This window comes from Gallus gallus, chromosome 2 (assembly GCF_016699485.2).
Source record: "Gallus gallus isolate bGalGal1 chromosome 2, bGalGal1.mat.broiler.GRCg7b, whole genome shotgun sequence".
Lineage (NCBI taxonomy): Eukaryota > Metazoa > Chordata > Aves > Galliformes > Phasianidae > Gallus > Gallus gallus.
In genome coordinates, this window is record NC_052533.1 from 130,168,215 (window position 1) to 130,189,494 (window position 21,280).

The following is a 21,280-nucleotide window of genomic DNA, read 5'->3' on the forward strand; positions in this document are numbered from 1 at the left end:
TGCTTCCATGGCTTTTGGAGCTGAGGTAAATCAGTTCCTGAGCCTCAACACAGGAGCCAATTGCTAACGAGATAGCCAGCAATAATAGCACTTGTTTTCTCGCAGTTACAGCATACACAATAGATGTTCAATTTGCTGTTTGTTTTAAAAGACAGCTTTTGTTTCTATATCACTCATAGTCCAGAGTTTCTTCTGGAATGGGACCCCTGTACTGAAACAGTAACAGGTCTCATAGCTGATATTTATTTTTTACTTTGTTTTTCCATTCCATCTGTCCTTCTTTTTAATGTATTTATTTCCCTTACAAATGCAACCTATCAATCCAGCTCCCTCTGTATAATCCTTCCTCCCATTCAGGTGGCTGTGCCATTCACTCTTCGTTTGCCCAGGAGCAAGAAATGAGCCCTGTAGTCGCAGGTGCAAGATGCAGAAAATCCATGGATAAGATGTAGTATACTCTGTTTTCTCTGTACGAAAGAGGCACCATTAAAGCCTGTCTATTGTCCCATTTAATCAGCTTGGTTTTTCATACGCTCCACTCTCACAAAATAACTCTGAAAAGACAATCCGCAGGCGTGATTGGGTTTGTAAGGCTACAAAAAGGTCACCTTACAGCTGTGCTGTTCAGGAAGCAGGGACTGTAGGAATGTGCGTCTCCAAAGCACAGCTTCACTTTGGTCGGGTTGTTTCAGCAATCAGGCTTTTTTCTCTATCTCAAACCTGGTGCATCCACAAAAGCTACAGGGGCAGTGGGTGCCACCTGGGAGTGTCTCCTGGGAAGCTCTTTGTGGAGCGCCCATTCACCAACCCTGGTAAAAAGCAAAAGGTGAGATGAGCTTGCTGCCGCAATAAGTCCTGGCGCCTTTGCTGCAGTGATGTGTGCAACACTACCAACAAGGGTTTATTGGGTTGGGTTTTTTTCAAGCTGATTATCATTTCCTTTCTTAACGATAAATTGTGAAATAACTCTCAAATGAGATCCCAATTAAATTGGAAAAAAAATTAAAAAGTGTAGCACAGAATTCAAAACAGAGGATTTTGAAGAAGTTAAAAAAGGAAGAAATTGCTAAACTTTTGAAAGAACTTCAACTTCCTTGTTTGAGTTTATGCTGATTAAAGAAGTATAACAGGTTTAGCATTTGTGGCAGGCTATTTAATTTCAACCTCTGAGCAGCAGACTTAACTTCTTGTGATGTGGGAGGATATTACCATTTTCAGTTTCATTCTGTAAGTATTGCCAGTTGTGCCAAACATTTAATAGTTTTACACCGTGGACTGTCGTCCACCAGGAACTGATATCACCTAAGACTTTTTAGAGCCATCTAATAGAAAGATATGTATTCACTCTGATTAGCCCAGGATTTGAACGAAGGTCCCAGAAGAGATATATAAGCCTCTTAAATGCATAGAACTTCTAAGGATATGGGTTTAACTGTCTCCCCCTGTGGTAAATAAGCTGTGACAGCTCTATCAGGGGGGAAAATGGCAAATAAAATTACCACGTTATTTTCCTGTGAATATTTTCAGAAGACTAATCTATTTTGCTTCTTTACCTAATAGAACTCTGTTGAGTGTTACACCCAGACATTTAATTGGAGGAAACAAATAGAAATCCTCAAACTAACAAAAAGCATCCAGGCAACAGTGGAAAAATAAGAGGTCAGATCTCAGTTTTCGTTGTACTCCCTGCTCTTCAGGAGCAGTGCACTTCATTTGAGAATCAAGCTTTTGGCAGCGTTAATTAGAGAGCTACTGGAATACAGATTGGGATGGTAGCCGTAGACACATTGCAACAAGGGAAAATCTACCACTTACGCTGACACAGAGCATGCCAGGTTTGGGAGTTCATTCCAATAGGACTGACAAGTTCCTTTAGTATTTTCTTTTTTATCTTTACCAGCTATCTGATAGATTTAACTATAACACATATATATGTAAATCACAGACAGATTTAATTATAAAGACATCTATTTGGATAAAAACACTGAACCTATCAGCACATGACTAAGCTGAAGCCAGGCTCCATGCTCAAGCAGACTCAGGTGCAAGAGTAAGAACTATATTCTTAGGGAATATTTTCTTCTCTGTTTCTGGTCAGACATTTTATATGTCAAAATGTAGGGATTTTAGAGCTGCTTTCAATTTGGCAAGTGCCTTTAAGCCAAGTATTCTTCTGTTCTGAGAAATATCATTCTTAGAGTTCTTTTATTTTGCAGTTTGTTCACTGAGTGAAAAATGAAGTAGGTTCCATATTTCATGCTGAAATAAAAATTAGCAAAAATGGCACCTACTCTTGTTTGTCTACTGTACTGGTTTAACTTTATAGATTTTACGTTTTTTGCAGTCAGTGCATTGCTGGCTTATAATATGCAGCGGGTTGTTAAAATTAAAGGTCAAGTATCTTTTGGCATTCTTTTTGATCAGTAAGCAAAGAAAGATGGTAGAAGATGCTGGCAAATCATCTCATTAATCTCAATATAGCACTAAAACTACGTTTTTAAGAGTTTGAGAATTCTGAATTTGCAGGGATGATTTTTGAGACACTTTGTAGAGACACGTTTGGAACCCTGGCATTAAAATACATGAATGGCAAAAAATGCTGTGCAAAGTATATATTTTGTGTATGCCAGTGAAAAATGTGAAGAATTATTTAGCAACTAGAAAGACTGTTCACAAAATGCTTTTGATTTATTGCTGTATATACTACAGATCCATATCACTTATTCTTACATTATTTTATTCAAAAACTTGTATGAACCATGAGTTGGCATGTTATAGAATCCTGAAAAGGCATTAATCAACCTAAATAAACTAGTACATAGATCTATCTAACAACTATGAAGTAGTTAATAAATTTTTAGCAATTTTATTTTAGAAAAAAAAAAGGTCTTAAAGAGTAGTGCTTAATTATCTGGACTCCTCTGTGCTGGGCTCTCTTTTGATTGTATTAATGAAGCAGCTGGCCCATTGTTTCTCTTTAATTCCTCTATTGTTTTAAGAATATGTCACAGCTCTTTATTCTTTTATCAGGTGCTGTGCAGGAGGATCCACACAATACCTCATATTCCTACTGTATTTGCCAATGCACAAAGAAACCTCCAAAGCATTTTTCAAAGAAGGGGCAACATAATTTATAAGTTCTTTTCCTTGTACCTCTCTACTGTCAAAAATTTCAACAGTATTGGATTTGAATTAATTCTAATTTTTTGTTAAACAATGTGTCTACATATAGATATATGTACTTTGTTCATGTCAAAAATGAGATCTGCCCAGGAAGTTGTGCCGCACTGAAATGGCATTCATTATGCTGAGTAGTCCCAAGCCCATGAGTGGGAAGCAAGTGGAACCCAAATTTGAAGATCCCATCCTATTGTGGAGTGCCAATTCTCCTTAAATGCTTAACATGTGCAACAAAAGAGGAAAGACAGTAAATTAACTCTAACCCCCATTACCATTACTAAAAACGCATCATTTTTAAAAATTGGAGTATTTCATTGGGAAAGTTTAATTCAGTTGACGATGCCTGGAAGTCACTGAGAGGAGCACAGTCTGTTGTTTAAATAAATTCTGATGGTCTTTTGACCCTTCTTGCAAAAAGATGTGTAGACAGGAAATGGGTTATTATGTTGTTGCAGCAACACTATCAAATCTATTAAGCACAAATTTTACTATGCCAAAGTACTACTTTTGAATTAACTGACACTGCAGATTGGCTTTAATAGATATTGCCATTTATTTCCTAAACCTGTATGAAAGATGTATGCTATTTCTGGGTCAAAAATCTGAACTCAAATGGTTCAGCAAGGAAAACTGACAGAGTGGAAAACTGGAAATGCATTTAGACATAGATTTAGATCATCTTTGTTCCTTTTAATCTATGGAAAAATACCAGCACTTCCTTCCACGAAACAGCTGTGCTCAATGAAAACATTGCTTTTAGCAACTTTTTAGCAATTGCTTTTTGCTAAGTCACCTTTCCTAAAAGCAGGGGTGTGAATCAGGAGGGTTTATGGTTGCATCCATTTTGAAGCTTTTTCCTCCTTGTAGAATTAATAGGGCAATCTGCCCTTAAATCTTTTTTTTTTTTTTTTAGACAATAATCCATACACAGTTACTCTGTAAGATCTGCAAAATTACATTAAAAAATGAAACCTTCTGTGAGAAGGCTCGCTGTGCTGAGTTCTGTGTCTTCACTGGAGGTGTTGTAGAGTTCCAAGGATCAAAAAAGGATGTAGGTCCAGTGCTTTAGTTATATCTTCAGAGCAAATTACTGACTGCAAATAGAATAAAAGAAGTATATATTGTTTAACAAAAATCCCCAGAGTAGGAGGGAAAAATGATGGGCTGTTTTAAGAAAGCAAATTCCTATTGTATTGTAGCGGTTTGTCCTACATAAAATAAAGTTTTGTATTAGCATGTATATCTATTACCACAGTACTCCTCATTCTATATACAGGAGATAGAATATTACTGCATCTAAATATGATTTAATTGGTTCAATTTATGATATATTTTTTATACTAAGTGTGGTTCCGTATCTTGATGAGCCCAGATGTAGTTGCGCTTGTGGTTTTCAGCATCCCATAGCTTGCATTTTATTATTTTTACAAAGCAAATGTCTATCAATCATAGAGATAAATTAGAAAAAAATGTGCAAACATGACACATTGCCAAGATTTTTCCGGCATGCTATATAATTATTAACCTGATTTTTGCCATTGAAAGAAGCCATGAATTACAGATAGCATGGATGAAGTTAAATGCTTTTATATTAGATCTGTTTTGCTTATACAGTATTCTATAGGTATGACCATACAATATAATTGAAGCTTTGTCAGCTCTGTAGCCTAGCAACAGATAATACTGTTAGGTTACTGAATTGCTCCTGGTTGACAAGTAGGGAGTATTTTTGTGTTTATCATGTTTGCTAATGATGGGATCCTTTCCAAAAGGCTTGTCTTAATCTTAATTAGAGTTTATCAGCAGAGGTCTGCATGACATTGTGCAGACACTGATTTCATAAATAATAAAAAGTGCAAGTGAAAAATTTGGCAGGAGAAGAAGATATTTAAGACCACTGATTCTTGTAAGAGCAGCATGAATTTCCAAAATGTAATCAAGTTTGAACTGTGACTCTATTCTTTATTATCAAAACTTGCAGTACACTCCACTGCAGTTTTGACAGCAATTATGAGTATGATTTATAAGCTTCCTGTTAGGAACCAGATCTGTTTGCACAAGAATCTTGATCATAAACATTACAAAGAACAGTAAGTCCACAGTTTTTCATGGACATCAGGGCCTCATTTTTTCCTTTGCACAGAAAGATATCTTTTTAATTTAAGGTGGTGTGGTTGTTTTTGTTTGGTGTTTTTTTTTCAAACAGCAAAAATGTTTGCTGTGAAAGATGCAGATGAAGAATCCTGAAATAACCTTTCCATTCTGTGGAAACTCTGAAGGTATCAGATAGCTGCTTCAGTGCCTGATGTCATTTGATAAAGAATTTATGCGAATGCAATTGGAATGTAATTTTTTTGCTCTATCTTGCACAATGTGATATTCTTTAATTTCCCAACTTTCTATGATTAAGTGAGCATTTCTCATTCCTTTCAGTGCGAGCTAGAAGAGGAGTTGAAATAAATACATAAGTAGTGTTTACAGACATTTTTATTCTTTTCTTCTGGTTTACATGCATGTATTACATAGCAGGTAAATTTCTTTAACTATAGATATAAAGCAATATGTTGAAGACTCAAGAAGCTTTTATTTTCAGTTCCACAGGCAGTACTAGACTTGTATAGAATAGTTTTCCATTGTCACAAAGCCTTCTGGTTTTTCAAAACCTTCTCTTCCACAATAAGAATGAGTCTTCTTAACTCACAGTGTAAAACCAGTAAGACCCTATTCAATATAGATAGATGACAGGTGTACCCATTATGGACAAGAAGGGAGCTGCAAATATTTTGAGCAATCATCTTTCTATCTTATTCTCCATTGCCATCTATATTTAGCAAAGGCTATTTATAGACATACTTATTATCCTTTTAAAATCCCTCATTAACTCTGCTTTTTGTTTTATCAAAAGATGTTGTACTCTTGAGATAGTACTACATACATGACAGTTGTGTTTTAGATTGGAAAAATGTTGGTGGGAAGCAAAAACTCTTCCTGTTTCGTAACCTGCACCAGTAAGGAAGCTCTGATCCCTAAAAAGGGTCTCTAGACAGCCTAATTCATATGATAATCATAAATGGAACTTCCTATTAATTTTAGAAGCCTGTGTGAAGATCTCTGCATTCCATTTTTCTGACTATACCATAGAAGACCCAAGACTTCCCTTCCAATGTGCATATGGTGTGCATGAAGGTAGCATATGTGCATTAGGGGGATTGAAGTCATTTGTGTCTTTCAAAACCCCAAGTATTGCCTTACCCCTACTACCAGAAGGGGATAGAGAAAGGGATAGAGAGCCTGTACTGTATCTTGTCCCCATAGATGAATCATTGAATCATAGAGTCATAGAATCATAGAATGGTTTGGGATGGAAGGGATCATCTAGTTCCAACCCCCCTGCTATAGGCAGGAACATCTCCCTGTAGATCAGGTTGCTCAAAGCCCCATCCAACCTGGCCTTGAATGCTTCCAGGGAGGGGGCATTCACAACCTTGCTGGGCAAACGGTTCTGTCTCACCACCCTCACAGTAAAGAATTTCTTCCTAGTATCTAGTCTAAACCTATCATGTCCAGTTTAAAGCCATTTCCCCTCATCCTGTTGCTACATACCCTTAGAAAAAGTCCCTCCCCAGCTTTCCTGTAGGCTACCTTCAGGTACTGGAAGGCCGTTATAAGGTGTCCCTGGAGCCTCCTCCAGCCTGAAGAGCCCCAGCACTCTACATCTGTCCTTGTAGGGGAGGTACTCCAGCCCTCTGATCATCTTTGTGGCCCTCCTCTGGACCTGCTTCAGAAACTCCATGTCCTTCTTATGTCTGGGGCCTCAGAACTGGACACAGTGCTCCAGGTGGGGTCTCCTGAGGTCAGAGGGGCAGAATCACTTCCCTTGACCTGCTGGTCACACTTCTTTTGGTGCAACCCCGGATACAGTTGGCCTTCTGAGATGGGAGCACACATTGCTGGCTCATGTTGAATCTTTCACCAATTGACACTCCCAAATCCTTCTCCTCAGGGCTGCTCTCAAGCCATTCTCCACCCATCCTGTATGTGTGCTTGGGATTGCCCCAGCCCAGGTGCAGGACCTTGCACTTGGCCTTGTTGAACTTCATGAGGTTGGCATGGGCCCACCTCTCAAGCCTGTCCAGGTCCCTCAGGATGGCATCCCTTCCCTCTAGAGTGTCAACTGCAATACTCAGCTTGGTGTCATCTGCAAACTTGCTGAGGATGCACTTGATCCCACAGTCCATGTCACCTACAAAGATGTCAAATAACACTAGTCCCAGCACTGATCCCTGAGAAGCGCCACTCATTGCCAGTCTCCACTTGGACACTGAGATGCTCACCACAATTCTCTGAGTGAGACCATCCAACTAATTCCTTATCCAGCAAGTGGTCCATCCATCAAATCAATTTTTCTCCAATTTTGCGACCAAGATGTCAGGCAAGACAGTGTCACAGAAGTGATACACTTCATTTTGAACAGCTGCAAGCACACATCATTTGGGAGATCATCTTACAATCTAACTTAACAACATATCATGTATAGTTGAAAGCATAGTCGTATGTCATGATCAGTTAAATGCCCCATTTTCTATAGAGGTAAAATCATGAGAATCATGATGAAATACTCAGATCTAAATTACACTGAGCCAAAGATTTATATTCAGTACAAGAGTGGATTAAACTTCCGTAGCTCTGGTTTATGTTAATAAGCTAAGCTAGAGATTTCTGTGCTCCTGAAGCTGTTACCCATTCCATGTGGCTGTATGTTCCGTAGGTATAACAGCCCTAGGGCTGGGTGAAGAAGGCAGCAGAGCCCTCTGCCTGCCTCAGCTGTCCATTTTTTTCTGCCGCTGGACGTAAGTCAACACCCCGAGGAGCTCCAGCACAAGGAGACTGAGTCAGCCTTTTAGTCTGATCCAGACTGATTACAGCTGGAGACCCAGTAATCAACTACACTGTTGTGTTTGCTTTTTTTCCTCCCCCAAGGGTACGGCATGTCAAGATGTTTGCTTGGATAGAGTCTCAGTTGGTTCTTCTGCATTGACTCATTTTTATTTTACTAAGGAATCCAGTGCATAATACAGTGTAGGAAAAGCTTTTATTCTATGTTAAAATAAACTAAAACATGTTCATTATTTAATCCTCCATATATAAGTAAAAAGTGCGTGTTAGTAATGGAAATCCTCTTTCCTTTTAGAAAATAAACTGGTGTTTACAGTGAGAGAGCCCAGTTTTGGGTTTTGAAATTGTAGTGTGCATCATGTCCTTTATCTGCAAGTCTAGTTAAGTATGCCTTAGGGATTGAGCCTGGTTCTCTCTTGAACAGGTTTTATACCAGTTTAACTCTAAAGGCTTCTGTAGATTTAATCCTCACTTGTATGAGACAATGAGTCAGACTGCACTTTTCAGATGTTTGAATTCCAGTTTGGTCATTAGAATTCTGCATCTGTAGACATTTATCTTCACACTTCATCTTTATATTCTCTAGAGGAAATTACTCGGATTTGCACCATTTAATGCTGTAATTTTTGGATGGTAGTGAACAGGATGCTTTGGTCCCATAACAATAAATTTTGTATAGACTTTGGAGCCATCTCCAACTGCTGTATTACCAAAGGGTGAATACAAAGACACTTTTCTGCTTTGAAACTTTTACACCACTTTGAGCTCTGGAAGCTTAGCTTTACTTTTCCACTGAAACACACTGTCACTGATGGTGTTTTGTTTGCTCATCTTTGAAAGCTAATAGACTGGTTTAATTAATTGTCCAAGATTTCTCTAAAACAATGTCCTAATTCTTCCATTTAGCTGTGGCATATCATACACTGTTGTTATCTCCTCTAGCAGATTTTTGCAACAAGTTGTTTTAAAACTATAATCTCTTTGAGGGGAAAAAAATGAAGTGCAGTTGAAAAGGCAGTTATGCCGAAAGATAAACACAGCAATATTACTTATCAAAACGAGTACAGTTTTTGCTTGCCTAATGAATACAACATATAGCTTTTTCTATATATACAAAACCTGAGGAAAAAAAAAGCTTTATAACATATAAAGTATGCAACATTATTTCAGGCATAACTGTATTGGATATGTATCTAGGCCTGAGAGTGTAGATAACACAATATAAGTGCTTTGCCTGTCTAAACATGTTAAATAAATGAGCATTCACTATCGCATTCAAATACATTAGTAGATGTACTCGCATAGTTAATTTTCCTTTTAATGCACTACACGTGACATTTGCAGCACAGAACTATGGTGTATCTTACTGTCTGATGAAAGTTCTTCCACCTCCCTCCCCTTTTAAACAAACCTTTATTTGAATAAGCCTTTATGAAACAGATCTTTGGCATATCTTCTTTTCAGGAAGTTCAGTCAGTGTAAGCAAAGATAAAGCAGTCATGTTAGGAAGAATATTACATAAGGGAAGATTTTTTTAGTGAATGATGGTGGCAAGCATAAGGGAAGGGAAGAACACCCTTAAGAGGAAATCTGATGTCTTTCTTGCAGCTGTTTGGTTTTATTGTGCTGTGATTTGATATTCAAAGCAAAACAAACTGAGAGTTATAACAAAATATACAGGATATTTGATGAAAAGTAATGTGCCATTTAAGCAGAACAGTACCATCTAAAATATTTTCACCTTGATATTTATAATGTGAAGTGCATAATCCTGCTGCAAGTCTTTAGGAAAAGTATCCCCAAATTGCTTTTCTTATACATTGAAAATTCTCAAAGGAAGATGGTAAATTTAAGTTTGTTTGCCTCTTTCTATTCTACAGACCTTCAAAATCAAAAAAACCAAACCCAGAACATAAAGATATGGCAGTGATGTTTTATACTCTGGAATCTGATACTATCAATTAAATCTTTCTTCTTTTATGTTTCCTCTAGGAGGGCAGCTCTGGTGTACCACAACCAAGGCCATCTCAGAGGGTGAAGAACTGATTGCCTTTGTTGTGGATTTTGACTCAAGGCTGCAAGCTGCTAGTCAGATGACTCTCACAGAAGGGATGTATCCTGCCCGCCTGCTTGACTCAATACAATTGCTCCCTCAGCAAGCTGCAATGGCATCTATTTTGCCTACAGCTATTGTGAACAGTAAGTGTTGAATGCTATTTCTAGCTTTGTTTAAAAAGAGCAATAATTCAAAGAATATATGACGAACTAATACAGTAACAGTGAATTCAAGACCATAGAAACCACGCAACTTCTGACACACAGCTCAAAGCTTGTGTTGGATCCTGCATCATCTCAGATGCACTCACAGACACAAAAGGAGGAAGAAAAGTTCTTTAGCAGCTCAGCTCACCCAGAGCATCTGACCTGCCCGCGTGTGGCAGCACTGTGATCAGTTCCCAGAGGTGGCAGAATGAAAAACTGTTTAAAAAGCAGATAAGATAGGCCTGGTAACTCACAAAGTCCAGCCTTTGCTTCTCTAGTCAGCTTGTTGCTTACTGTTGCAACATAATTCACGATACTCATTGGATTGGAATAGGTCTTTTCAATTTCAAAATCCAACAGCCATCATTACTTGCAGTATCCCTGATTAACTGTGGTATCTTTGTTCAGTGTTGCTACCCAAGAATGTTTTTAAGTCCTCTGGATATCAATTGACCCTATCATGGACAAAATATAGTATGTAATTAAGTGCTGTCCTTACAGAGGAGATACATTAGCACACAAGTGAGTTCCTGAGCTGGCACAGTTCAGCTTGGATGTTCTGCTCGTTAAATTTCATTTCTTTAACTTCTCCTTATTACTGCTTTTTACTTTTTCACAGCCCTAGTACCTCTTCCTCCTCACCAAGCACTTTTCAAACGTTAAATGTTAAAATAATCCCCACCAAGAGTCATTCAGTTCTACTGCATGTAGCTTTCAGTTATTTTTCTGTAAGTCTGTCCATGTAGACCTTGTATCATAACACTTCCCCATGCTACCTGTGCTTTGCAAGTACTGTGATTAGAGACAGTTAAATACAGAACACAATATTTCAAAAGCGAGTGAACCTGAGTCCCACAGACACATGATTTGGCACTCAGGTTCACACAGAACAACATTGTCTTGAGTAGTGACACCTTCTTCAAGATTTTCAGACGGGACTAAACAAATTATCTGTGATGACACCTTTCGAGTCATCTGAGTCCTCCCTTTCAGAGACTGAGTTGGCAACTATTTCAATCACTTTAGCCAGAGATGTTCTTTTTTACTCTAGGAGTAGGGTTGTTAGATAATATCTCCATTCACAGAACAATTAACATTCTACAGGATCTTTCCAAAAGGTGGTGTTGAGAGCCCCTTAGATGGACCAACAAACTACTACTATTTATAGCCAACAGCTGCAAGGGAACCACCGGGGAAGGAGTTAGCTAGTGTAGAGGGCAAACAGTCATTTGCAGTGTTGGAAACGAGAATATGATTTTGTGCAAATTCACGCAAGGTTCACTTGGACTTTTGCAAAGGCATTTGCTTTCTACAGCACTGAATTGCTGTAAGCATCTTTGTTGCCCTTACTGCCTTCTATAGAGCCCTGGAAAGCAACACTGATGATTGCTACCTCTGCTGCTGCATCTATGTACATTTATTGTGGATCAGCTCTTGCCATGCAGGCTCAGCAGTAACTCTTGGTAACCTCAGTAGGCTTAACTCCTAGAGTTCTAAAGCAAGTATATATCCCTGTCCAGAACTTTTTGCCTCTGCCCCTTCCTTTGACCAGACTGTGTTTCCACATTTCCATGTTGAGATGATGAAATTCAGTTTCTTCAGTAAGTGTCAAGTCAGGCATAAGTTCAACAGTATGCTGAATGCACATCTAGTTCTGCAGTGAGGCATCTTAGAGACTCTATTTTCAGATCTCTAAACAAAAATCAATTTCCATAAAAAAAAGTGAATGCTGTGGAATTCTATTGTTTGTGTTCTTTTCTTTTTAAATGTTTCTTAACATTTCCTGTTTAAAAGTCAGAATATCACCTTGGCTTATTCAGCTTGAACTTCAATGTTTTGTCTTCTGAAATGATCTAATGAAATATTTTGAAAGTATCTCTTGAAACAAATTGAGATATTTTGCTTTTGAAGAATTTAAACATTAACTCAGAGTGACCTTCTATTTTTCATTGCTTTTGGGAAGTAATAGTTTTAGATCCTTTTCCTGTGTGGTATTCTCTCTGCAATTCCACTCACAGGAAATAAAGATAGTTGGAGAGAAGCTCTTTAAGATAATCAGTTCAATAAAGTTCAATTCTCTGATGGAATCCAGTCAAATTAATTCAAAGTGGACATTCTTGCCAATAACCAGAATTTGCTAATTTTGAGTTTAGGACTTTTTGTTCTAAGGAAGCCTCAGTGATTCAACTTTTTTTTTGATAAATTTGAAGCCAAAAACAAATGATGGAATGTCAGCCTTCACATGAGATGGACATTTCAAATGCTGTGAGCTGTATCAGTAATGTTTTAATAGTGGTATGTTAAATACTAACAGCTCTATTAAATGTTTGTGTCTTAAAGTCACAACTATTCAGTGGCAAATGGAAAAAATAGAAACTGGTAGTGGTGAAAATATTTTACGGAAATTCATGAGCAGAAAAATAGGCAAGCATTAACAGTTGCAATCAGAGAAGCAAACTGGGCAACATAATTTTTGGCTGCTTTTGTAGAGATTTAACAAATAAAGGACTCATTCATTTCATTGGTTGGTGTCTTCAACTTTGTTTGCCCAAAGGAACTGGAACAGAGCAGCTACTCTATACACACCGATACTTGAAATTTAACATGATAGTGAACAACATCGTTAGCTACACATGTTTTAATAGATCAAGGCCAAAACTTTCAAAGGTGGAAGTGTCAAGCAAATTCGGAATTTTCAGAGCAGCCAAATGTTCTTCAAGGCTAAATCAAAATCACATGCAGCTTTTTGTGGGAGAGATAACAGTGAGTTTTGTTGACCAAAATGGCTCTATTTTGATGTTGACTACAGTTGCCTGGACCCTGTCACTCTTTACTTTATTAGTATAGATGTACCCTAACAGGCTAGGATTTCTCCCTTGTTCTTACTGATAGGATAACTAGTTCAGCTTTTGTAAAGAGGAAACAGATCTTTTATCCTTCACAGACAAATACATAAAATGTTCTGTGTAGGTATTCTTCTGACAGGATATTAACAACTATATGTCTGTCAGTTCTGTGTAAATACACAGCATTCTTTATTACTCTTCATGTGAGTAAAGTATGTAGCCTCCAGTGCATGATCAACCTATCTACTCCCTCTGCTGCTGGGAAGCACTCTGTGCAACCTCTCAGTTGTCTTCCCCTCAGAGAGGATGCTAGCACTTCAGGATAAAAGACAATAAGAAACTGCATTTTTCTTAGCAAATAACTCTTTTGAATTGCAAAAAGTGGAACAGCTACAGTTTATCAACAATAAGAGGTCAAAATACATTGGGAATTTTAACTTCCAGCTTTAATAACAAGAACCCAGAAAATAAACATTCTGCTTAATATAACACTGCATTAAATGCTGCAGGACCTAAAAGAAATTTAATCTAGTCTGGCCTCCAGGATATCAAAGCAACAGGATTTTACAGCAATAACTAAATAAACATTGTGAAAGCATTCATTCTTTAGAATGATCTCCAATTAGCACTCAAAAATTTCTAGGCCGACTTACACAGACGTACACAAAAAGCAAGTTTGACAGATATCACATGTTGAGCAATGAAGAATAGGAAATACAGCTTATTTTTGAGTTGGTACTGCATATTCCCATTATACTACTTCATTTTTAAATGATTACATGCCCCAAACTTCTAGCTTAATTAATAATTATTATTATTAAATTTATATTTTAAAAGAAACTACTGTCTTCCATGTCCAGCAAGTGATATTTTAATAAACCTGTGGTTCTGTTTTAAGTATTTTATTAAATAAGGATGTCTTTAGTGGGGAAGCAAAGGGAATTAATCCTGCTGTGTTAATTGGTTGGCACTGCGTGCACTGTAGCTAACCTGCACCTGGTTATATTTGCTTGCAGAGGACATATTCCCTTGCAAATCCTGCGGCATTTGGTATCGAAGCGAGCGGAATCTGCAGGCCCACCTTATGTACTACTGCAGTGGGAGGCAAAGGGAGGGGCCTCAGCTGTCGGAGGAGAGCGAAGATAGCACTCAACAGATATCCAGCGTCTGCCCCTTCCCACAGTGCACCAAAAGTTTTTCTAACGCAAGAGCTCTGGAAATGCACCTAAATTCTCACAGTGGTAAGTGCCATATTTTGCTGTATCACCTCCTAGATTAACCTATTTGTAGAATTATTCCTTATAAATATGCAGTTGAACAATGTGTCTCCACCTATATTCTGCACAAAACACTTCTCTCAGGTGTAATTTCTCTGTTTTCCTAATCCTCTTTTAAATGCTGTCTGTCTCTTAGTGTGCATAAGCACACACACAGGTAGCATTTCTTTACTAGCAAAGGTAAGTTCAGGAATCCAAACACAGCTAGACTGCTGATGCTTGGTTTCCGAAAGAACTGATCAATTACTTCAGGATTTCTTTTACCAAATGTGAATCTCCTAGATCTCAGTCTTTCCCTACCCTCTTTTGAATCTCAGTGGAGAGAGGCATACCACCTTCCTTCTGAAATAAGATCTTGGGGTCCTGTAGTAGGCTTCTGATTTCAAGGAAAGAGGCTTTATGGAGTAAGATTAGCAACTCTTCGTATGCTTTCCTCAGAGCATTTATTTCATAAAAACTTCTTTTCTTGTTTCATAAAAATATTTCTTTTCCTCCTTACAAATGCAAAATGGGGATGTTATTTTCTTTCTCCGTGTTGCTAAAATGATAATACTAGATTAATGAAAAGTAAGACTACAAAATTCTTGAGATTAAAAATCTGGAACTCAGCAGGAATCTTATCTCCCTCCCTGAAGGTTCTTTGAGTGTGCTGCTTGAATTTGTTTTGAATTAGGTCTGGGACTGCATGCTTTGAATCTGCAGAACATTTTGCTCTGGAGTTTCCATTTGCACACAAAATCTGCAAATAAGAAAGACTTCAATGTCAGGATTGCATATCTTGTTTTTCTTGTGTGTCTGGACAGAAACAAAGGCCCAACAGGGCACCGCGATCCTCCTGTTAAATATGTGAAAGAAAAGTGATGGTAATGTATGCTTTATTTACAGAAGAAAGCCTGGTTCAGCTTCAGTGGTAGAACTCATGGAGAAGTGGGAGTCTGCTGTATGGACTTATATGAAAAATGTTCCTCTGATACTTGGGCAGCAATTACAAATCTGGAAGGCATTATCAGTTGTGGCTTTTTGGCTTTTTTTCTCTAGAGATGTCATGGAGTTTCTTTTCAAATTATAATTTTCTTATTTGAAAATAAATGCCTAGGGGGTGTTAGAAGATATTTTCAGTTTACAAAAGTTAGACAAATTACCGTACCACCTCAACTCTGTCCCAGTATATTCACATTAGTATTTAACCTGAAAGCTTAGCACAAGAGACACAAAATCACATATTCAGCATTGCTAATCAGTGGATCATCTCATAGAAGTCAGAGTCCCAGATCATGTTTTGGCTTTTGCTTCAGTGCCTTGGAGGAGTTTGGTATCTCTAAGAATAGGACTAGAAGAGTGAAAAACTTTCTAATGCAGACAACACAAATAACAACTGTTCTTTTAGAGGTCAGATCTTCTTATGCTTGTAGATCTTAACTTTAAATATCAGTCTGTTGCCGTTTTCTGTCTCTCTTGCCTAGCAAATATTACAGTGCCCAGTGAGCAGTGGAACAATTTCAACAGAAGTGAATGTAGACCAGAGTGTCTTACAGCCTAATAACAAAAACCAAATAGTTTTTGTTGTGAACAAGTTGATTTCTCCTCACACAGAGAGGAATTCTGAACACTTAGCCATTCTGTGAAACAATTGCTTCAGCTCTTTGGATTTGGTGACATAGGTGTAGGGATAGTTTGCAGCCATGAGTTGTGAGTGACCATGTCTTCTTGCAATCCTGAGTTAAGTATCTGTGTTCTTTGAAAAAAACTTTGGCCTGAGATATGACTGAAATTCCAGTAAAAAGTTTTAGGTATTTATTAAATCAGAGACTAAAACTCAAGTCTTTCCTTCCTTTTTAGTTGCAAACTGGTCAGTTCAATCAGTCTTTCTTCTGGATCCCCTCAATATGTAATTCTTTTTTTTACAGTTTATTGCAAATTATACTGCTGCTTCGGCAGAAGGAATGAGGCATTTCTCTTTGAAATATCCTGTAACATAATGGTGGGTTTGCTTCAGTTTCTGTAACTGGTCCCACTGAAATGGAAGGTCTTTGCTATGACTGCATGATGTAGTGTGGAAGCATATGAAGCACCACCTTACTGCAGTGGAGAAGCTAAAGCTTCTTATGTCCTCCTACTGAAAAAAAACATTTGTCAGGGAACAAGCACTAATTAAAGCTCTGTGTATCTCCTCTGCTCAGTTAAGTCCTAAGAGGCCCAGATTATTTCAAATTCTGCGTGTATCTCACAGATGTGAGAGTCACTGATGCTAGTGGTGAAGTGAAGCGCTCCAGGTCCAAGAGAACGACTTTACACAGATTGAGCCACAATGTTCTTACAGTTTTATATCATTCCACACCCTCATAGTTTGTCTAACCAAGGCATGTGCTTGTATGTGTGTACAGAACAAATATCCATGTTTCAATTTCATTAGTTCTTTCTGATGAGGATAGCTCTGTATCCTGTTCCCACACCATACCCAATTTGTGCAAGCAAAAAGTTCAGCATCAGTAATACTCAAAGTGCTACTTCTACTCTGTCTGATTTTCAGGCATTCTAAGATTGAGGACTGTACCTCAAAAATGATATATAATAACCTTGATTTTTCTGACCTTGATGCGTTTTCTGTGCATTCAGAATATCCAGTGACTGTATATGGGGAACATTATGTCTTCTCAGTTAGAACTGTAATTTTGAAGACCTTTCCATTTATAAGAAGTCTGGTCTATTTTTACCCTTTCCCTTGTTCTTTCTTTCCCTTCATCTCTAGTGAGTGCACACAGATACTATGGCTCTCCACAGCAGAGTGAAGTCTGGGAATCTCCTTCATTAGTCTGAGGAGAGAAATTCTGAACCAATTCAAGCATTTTCAGAGTGACTAATAAATATGCAAGATTCCTATCAGAAGAAAATTAGTTGTTATCATCATGTTTGTACCTTCTGTGCATGTGATTTTCCTGTATACTTCCTGAAGGGGAAAATGGTCATTTTAACTTGTATTTCATTTATCTTTTCTATAGGAGTGAAAATGGAAGAATTTCTCCCTCCTGGTGCTAGCCTGAAATGCACAGTTTGTACTTACACTGCAGACTCGGTGATTAACTTTCATCAGCACCTGTTCTCGCATCTTACTCAAGCTGCCTTTAGATGCAATCACTGCCATTTTGGCTTCCAAACTCAGAGGGAGCTACTGCAGCACCAAGAGTTACATGTCTCTGGCAACAAAATTCAGAGAGAAAGTGACATTGAACACTCTCCAAGTGGAAATGAAGAAGGTTTACAGCCAGCAACGGACCTGTTAAGCAGAAATGACGTTCCCCAGGGACAAAAGACCATGCAGACTAAAGATGCAAGTTCTGATACAGAACTTGATAAATGTGAAAAAAAGGGTCCACTCTTTCTTCCAAACCAGAGGCCAGAAACACAACCTGCAACAAATAAGCAAAGTTTTTCATACACTAAAATAAAATCTGAACCATCTAGTCCAAGACTTGCCTCATCGCCAGTTCAGCCTAATATTGGGCCTTCTTTCCCAATGGGACCTTTTCTTTCTCAATTTGCTTTTCCCCAGGACATCACTGTGGTTCCTCAGGCTTCAGAGATATTAGCCAAAATGTCTGAACTGGTCCACCGACGGCTGAGGCATGGAAGCAGCAACTATCCTCCAGTAATTTACAGTCCTCTGATGCCAAAAGGGGCTACGTGTTTTGAGTGTAACATAACATTCAATAATTTGGACAACTACTTGGTACACAAAAAGCATTACTGCAGTAGTCGATGGCAGCAGATGGCAAAGTCACCAGATTTTTCCAGTGTTCCAGAGAAAATGCCAGAAGCTGTAAGTCCCAGTAATGGTCAGAGCTCTATAAGCATCCTGAATACAGCTCCTCACGCATCAGATCCAGAGAATCAGCTTCTGCAGACATCTTGCATAAACTCTTCAAATGTTTTAGATTTGATTGGGCCAAACAATAAAGGTCATGACAAAGACTTTACAGCACAAACTAAGAAGCTATCAGCTGCAAGCAATGGCGATGAGAAGATAAATGGAAAACCTTCAGATGTGAAGAATCCCACTAATCCTTTAGTAGAAGGGGAAAGTGATCCTAATAAGACTACATGTGAGGCATGTAATATTACTTTCAGCAGACATGAAACGTACATGGTCCACAAGCAGTATTACTGTGCTACTCGCCACGATCCCCCACTGAAGAGGTCTGCTTCCAACAAAGTGCCTGCCATGCAGAGGACAATGCGTACACGGAAGCGGAGGAAGATGTATGAGATGTGTCTACCAGAGCAAGAGCAAAGGCCACCACTAGTTCAACAGAGATTTCTAGAAGTGACTAATCTTGGCAATCCTTGTACATCTACTCAAGAGTCAACAGAGAGCCTTGGAGAATGTTACCATCCACGATGTGATATTTTTCCAGGAATAGTGTCAAAACATCTGGAAACATCACTGTCTATTAACAAGTGTGTTCCAGTTTCAAAGGGTGATACCCCCCACTCTACTGTATCTTGCTTGGAGATGGATGTGCCAATAGATCTCAGTAAAAAATGCTTACCCCAGTCAGAGAGGACATCCACCTCTCCCAAGAGGCTGCTGGACTACCATGAGTGCACAGTATGCAAGATAAGTTTTAACAAGGTAGAGAACTACTTGGCTCATAAGCAGAATTTTTGCCCTGTCACTGCCCATCAGCGTAATGACCTGGGACAGCTTGACAGTAAGGTGTTTCAAAACCCAGAAAGTGAAAGAAACAGCCCAGATGTCAGTTATGAAAGAGGCATAATCAAATGTGAGAAAAATGGAAACTCAAAACAACCCTCTCCTAATGGAAACTTATTTTCCACACACTTAGCAACACTTCAAGGACTAAAAGTCTTTAGTGAAGCAGCCCAGCTTATTGCTACAAAAGAAGAAAACAAACATTTGTTTCTTCCACAATGCCTTTACCCTGGAGCAATAAAGAAAGCTAAAGGAGCAGATCAGCTTTCTCCATATTATGGAATAAAGCCAAGCGATTACATTTCTGGTTCTCTCATCATTCATAATACTGATTTAGATCAAAGCACAAATACAGAAAGTGAATCTCCTAAAGGTCAGGCTCCTTCAAATGGCTGTGCTGTGCAGAAGAAAGAGTCTCTTCCGCTATTGCCAAAAAACAGAGGCATGGTAATAGTTAATGGGGGACTGAAACAGGAGGAAAGACCTGCAGCAAACCCACAACAGGAGAACATTTCCCAGAATCCTTCCCACGAAGATGGGCACAAGTCTCCTTCTTGGATCTCCGAGAATCCCTTAACTGCAAATGAAAATGTCTCTCCAGCAGTTCCTACAGCAGAAGAACAGTTATCTAGTATAGCTAAAGGAGTGAATGGGTCTAGCCAGGCCCCAAGCAGTGGAAAGTATTGCCGACTGTGTGACATCCAGTTCAACAATCTTTCAAACTTTATAACTCATAAGAAGTTTTATTGCTCGTCACATGCAGCAGAACATGTCAAATGAAACAATTGGTCACCTTTGGTACCTGTGTTTAGCATATTGTTCCATACAGTCTAAAGAAAGCTGTTTGAATTACATCTGGACAATCAGGAGATTTCACTATTGCTGAGTTGAAGACTTAAAGGTGTAATTTCATTACAGTCCATTAGTAAAGTGTATTATTGGTGCCATTTTCAAAAATATTTATTTATTTTACCAGCAGTATTCATAGCTGTAGTTATGTTATTTTTTATTTAAAAACTTTATATTAAAGTCATTTGTAATGTTATTGTATAGTTATCGTGTAGCACATATGGTTTGCACTGTATAGTAGATTTTAAAGAAAATAGTCACAAACAATACAGAAAAGCATTTTAGAAATAGCTTCAAAAGCACTTGTGTATCCTGATTTTTTTTCTTATATGCTGTTGCAGATATATATGTATATGCTAAAATATAACTTGCAAAGAAGTTTCAACTATGCTGTAAAGTTCGCCTTAAAATTTCAATTTTTTGAACAATTGGGCTCAGTTTGCACTTTATATTTTAGCAGATACAGTACCTTAGTCATTAGGCTTTGCATTTGTATGTAGCAGTATGTTTCTGTCCACTTTCTTAATCTGAAACGTACGTTAAATGAAGATGGCAATTCTTTTCTTGTATAGTACTTGTATTTTCTTTCGCTGATGCATCTCTGTCTCAATTTTTAAACCTTTGCTGTTAAATGCAATACTTTATAAAGAATGAACAAAATTACTGGAAGCAGTATTGTAAGTAATGAGGTCATATCAATCAGTTTTATCTTTTGAAAGGCACAGTCTAAAACAAAACCCTAAACTCAATGCTGCAATTATGAATCTAATTCATATATAAGATATATTTAAATATAAGAGTAGCAATACTGCAACTGGTGATCACAAAGATAATGTTCTACTTCTGATAGAAATAATTTCTCAACAAATGTTGTTACTATGCATGTATATGGATGGAATAAAATTCCAGATCATTGGAGATGTTTGGCAGTAATTTCTTTAAATTTGGGGGTTTTTTTTTGTTTTGTTTTGTTTTAAGGAGGATTCAGATCTCACAAACTGTAAATAATCTCTTAGAAAGAGACTAACATTGTCCCATTTTCAATGGAAGTAAAGTGTTCAAAGAGAAAATGAGTACGAAGGATGCTTCCACTTTGAGTGAGTCCTTGTTAACAGGTCACTAACACAACCAAAGCTAAGGCAACCTAGTGAACTAAAATTTAAAATGGGAAGGTCTGAAACCAAGAAGGCTGTTCCTTTTATTGTAAATAAGGACAGTGCATTTCCCCAGCAGTAGTTCCATATGTCAAAAACAGTGAA

At 38.0% G+C, this 21,280-nt stretch overlaps 1 protein-coding gene across 3 annotated transcripts in view; it reads left to right on the forward strand.

Moving 5' to 3' along the window:
- ZFPM2 (zinc finger protein, FOG family member 2) overlaps positions 1-20,939 on the forward strand; it is a 309,751-nt gene extending 288,812 nt beyond the window's left edge. For all 3 annotated transcript variants that reach the window (XM_418380.8, XM_040689674.2, XM_040689675.2), the window contains 3 exons: positions 10,069-10,275; positions 14,201-14,425; positions 17,461-20,939. In XM_418380.8, coding sequence (XP_418380.4) covers positions 10,069-10,275; positions 14,201-14,425; positions 17,461-19,952 — 2,924 coding nt within the window. In that variant the 3' untranslated portion in view covers positions 19,953-20,939. The remainder of the gene's footprint in view (positions 1-10,068; positions 10,276-14,200; positions 14,426-17,460) is intronic.
- The last annotated feature ends 341 nt before the right edge of the window (positions 20,940-21,280 follow it).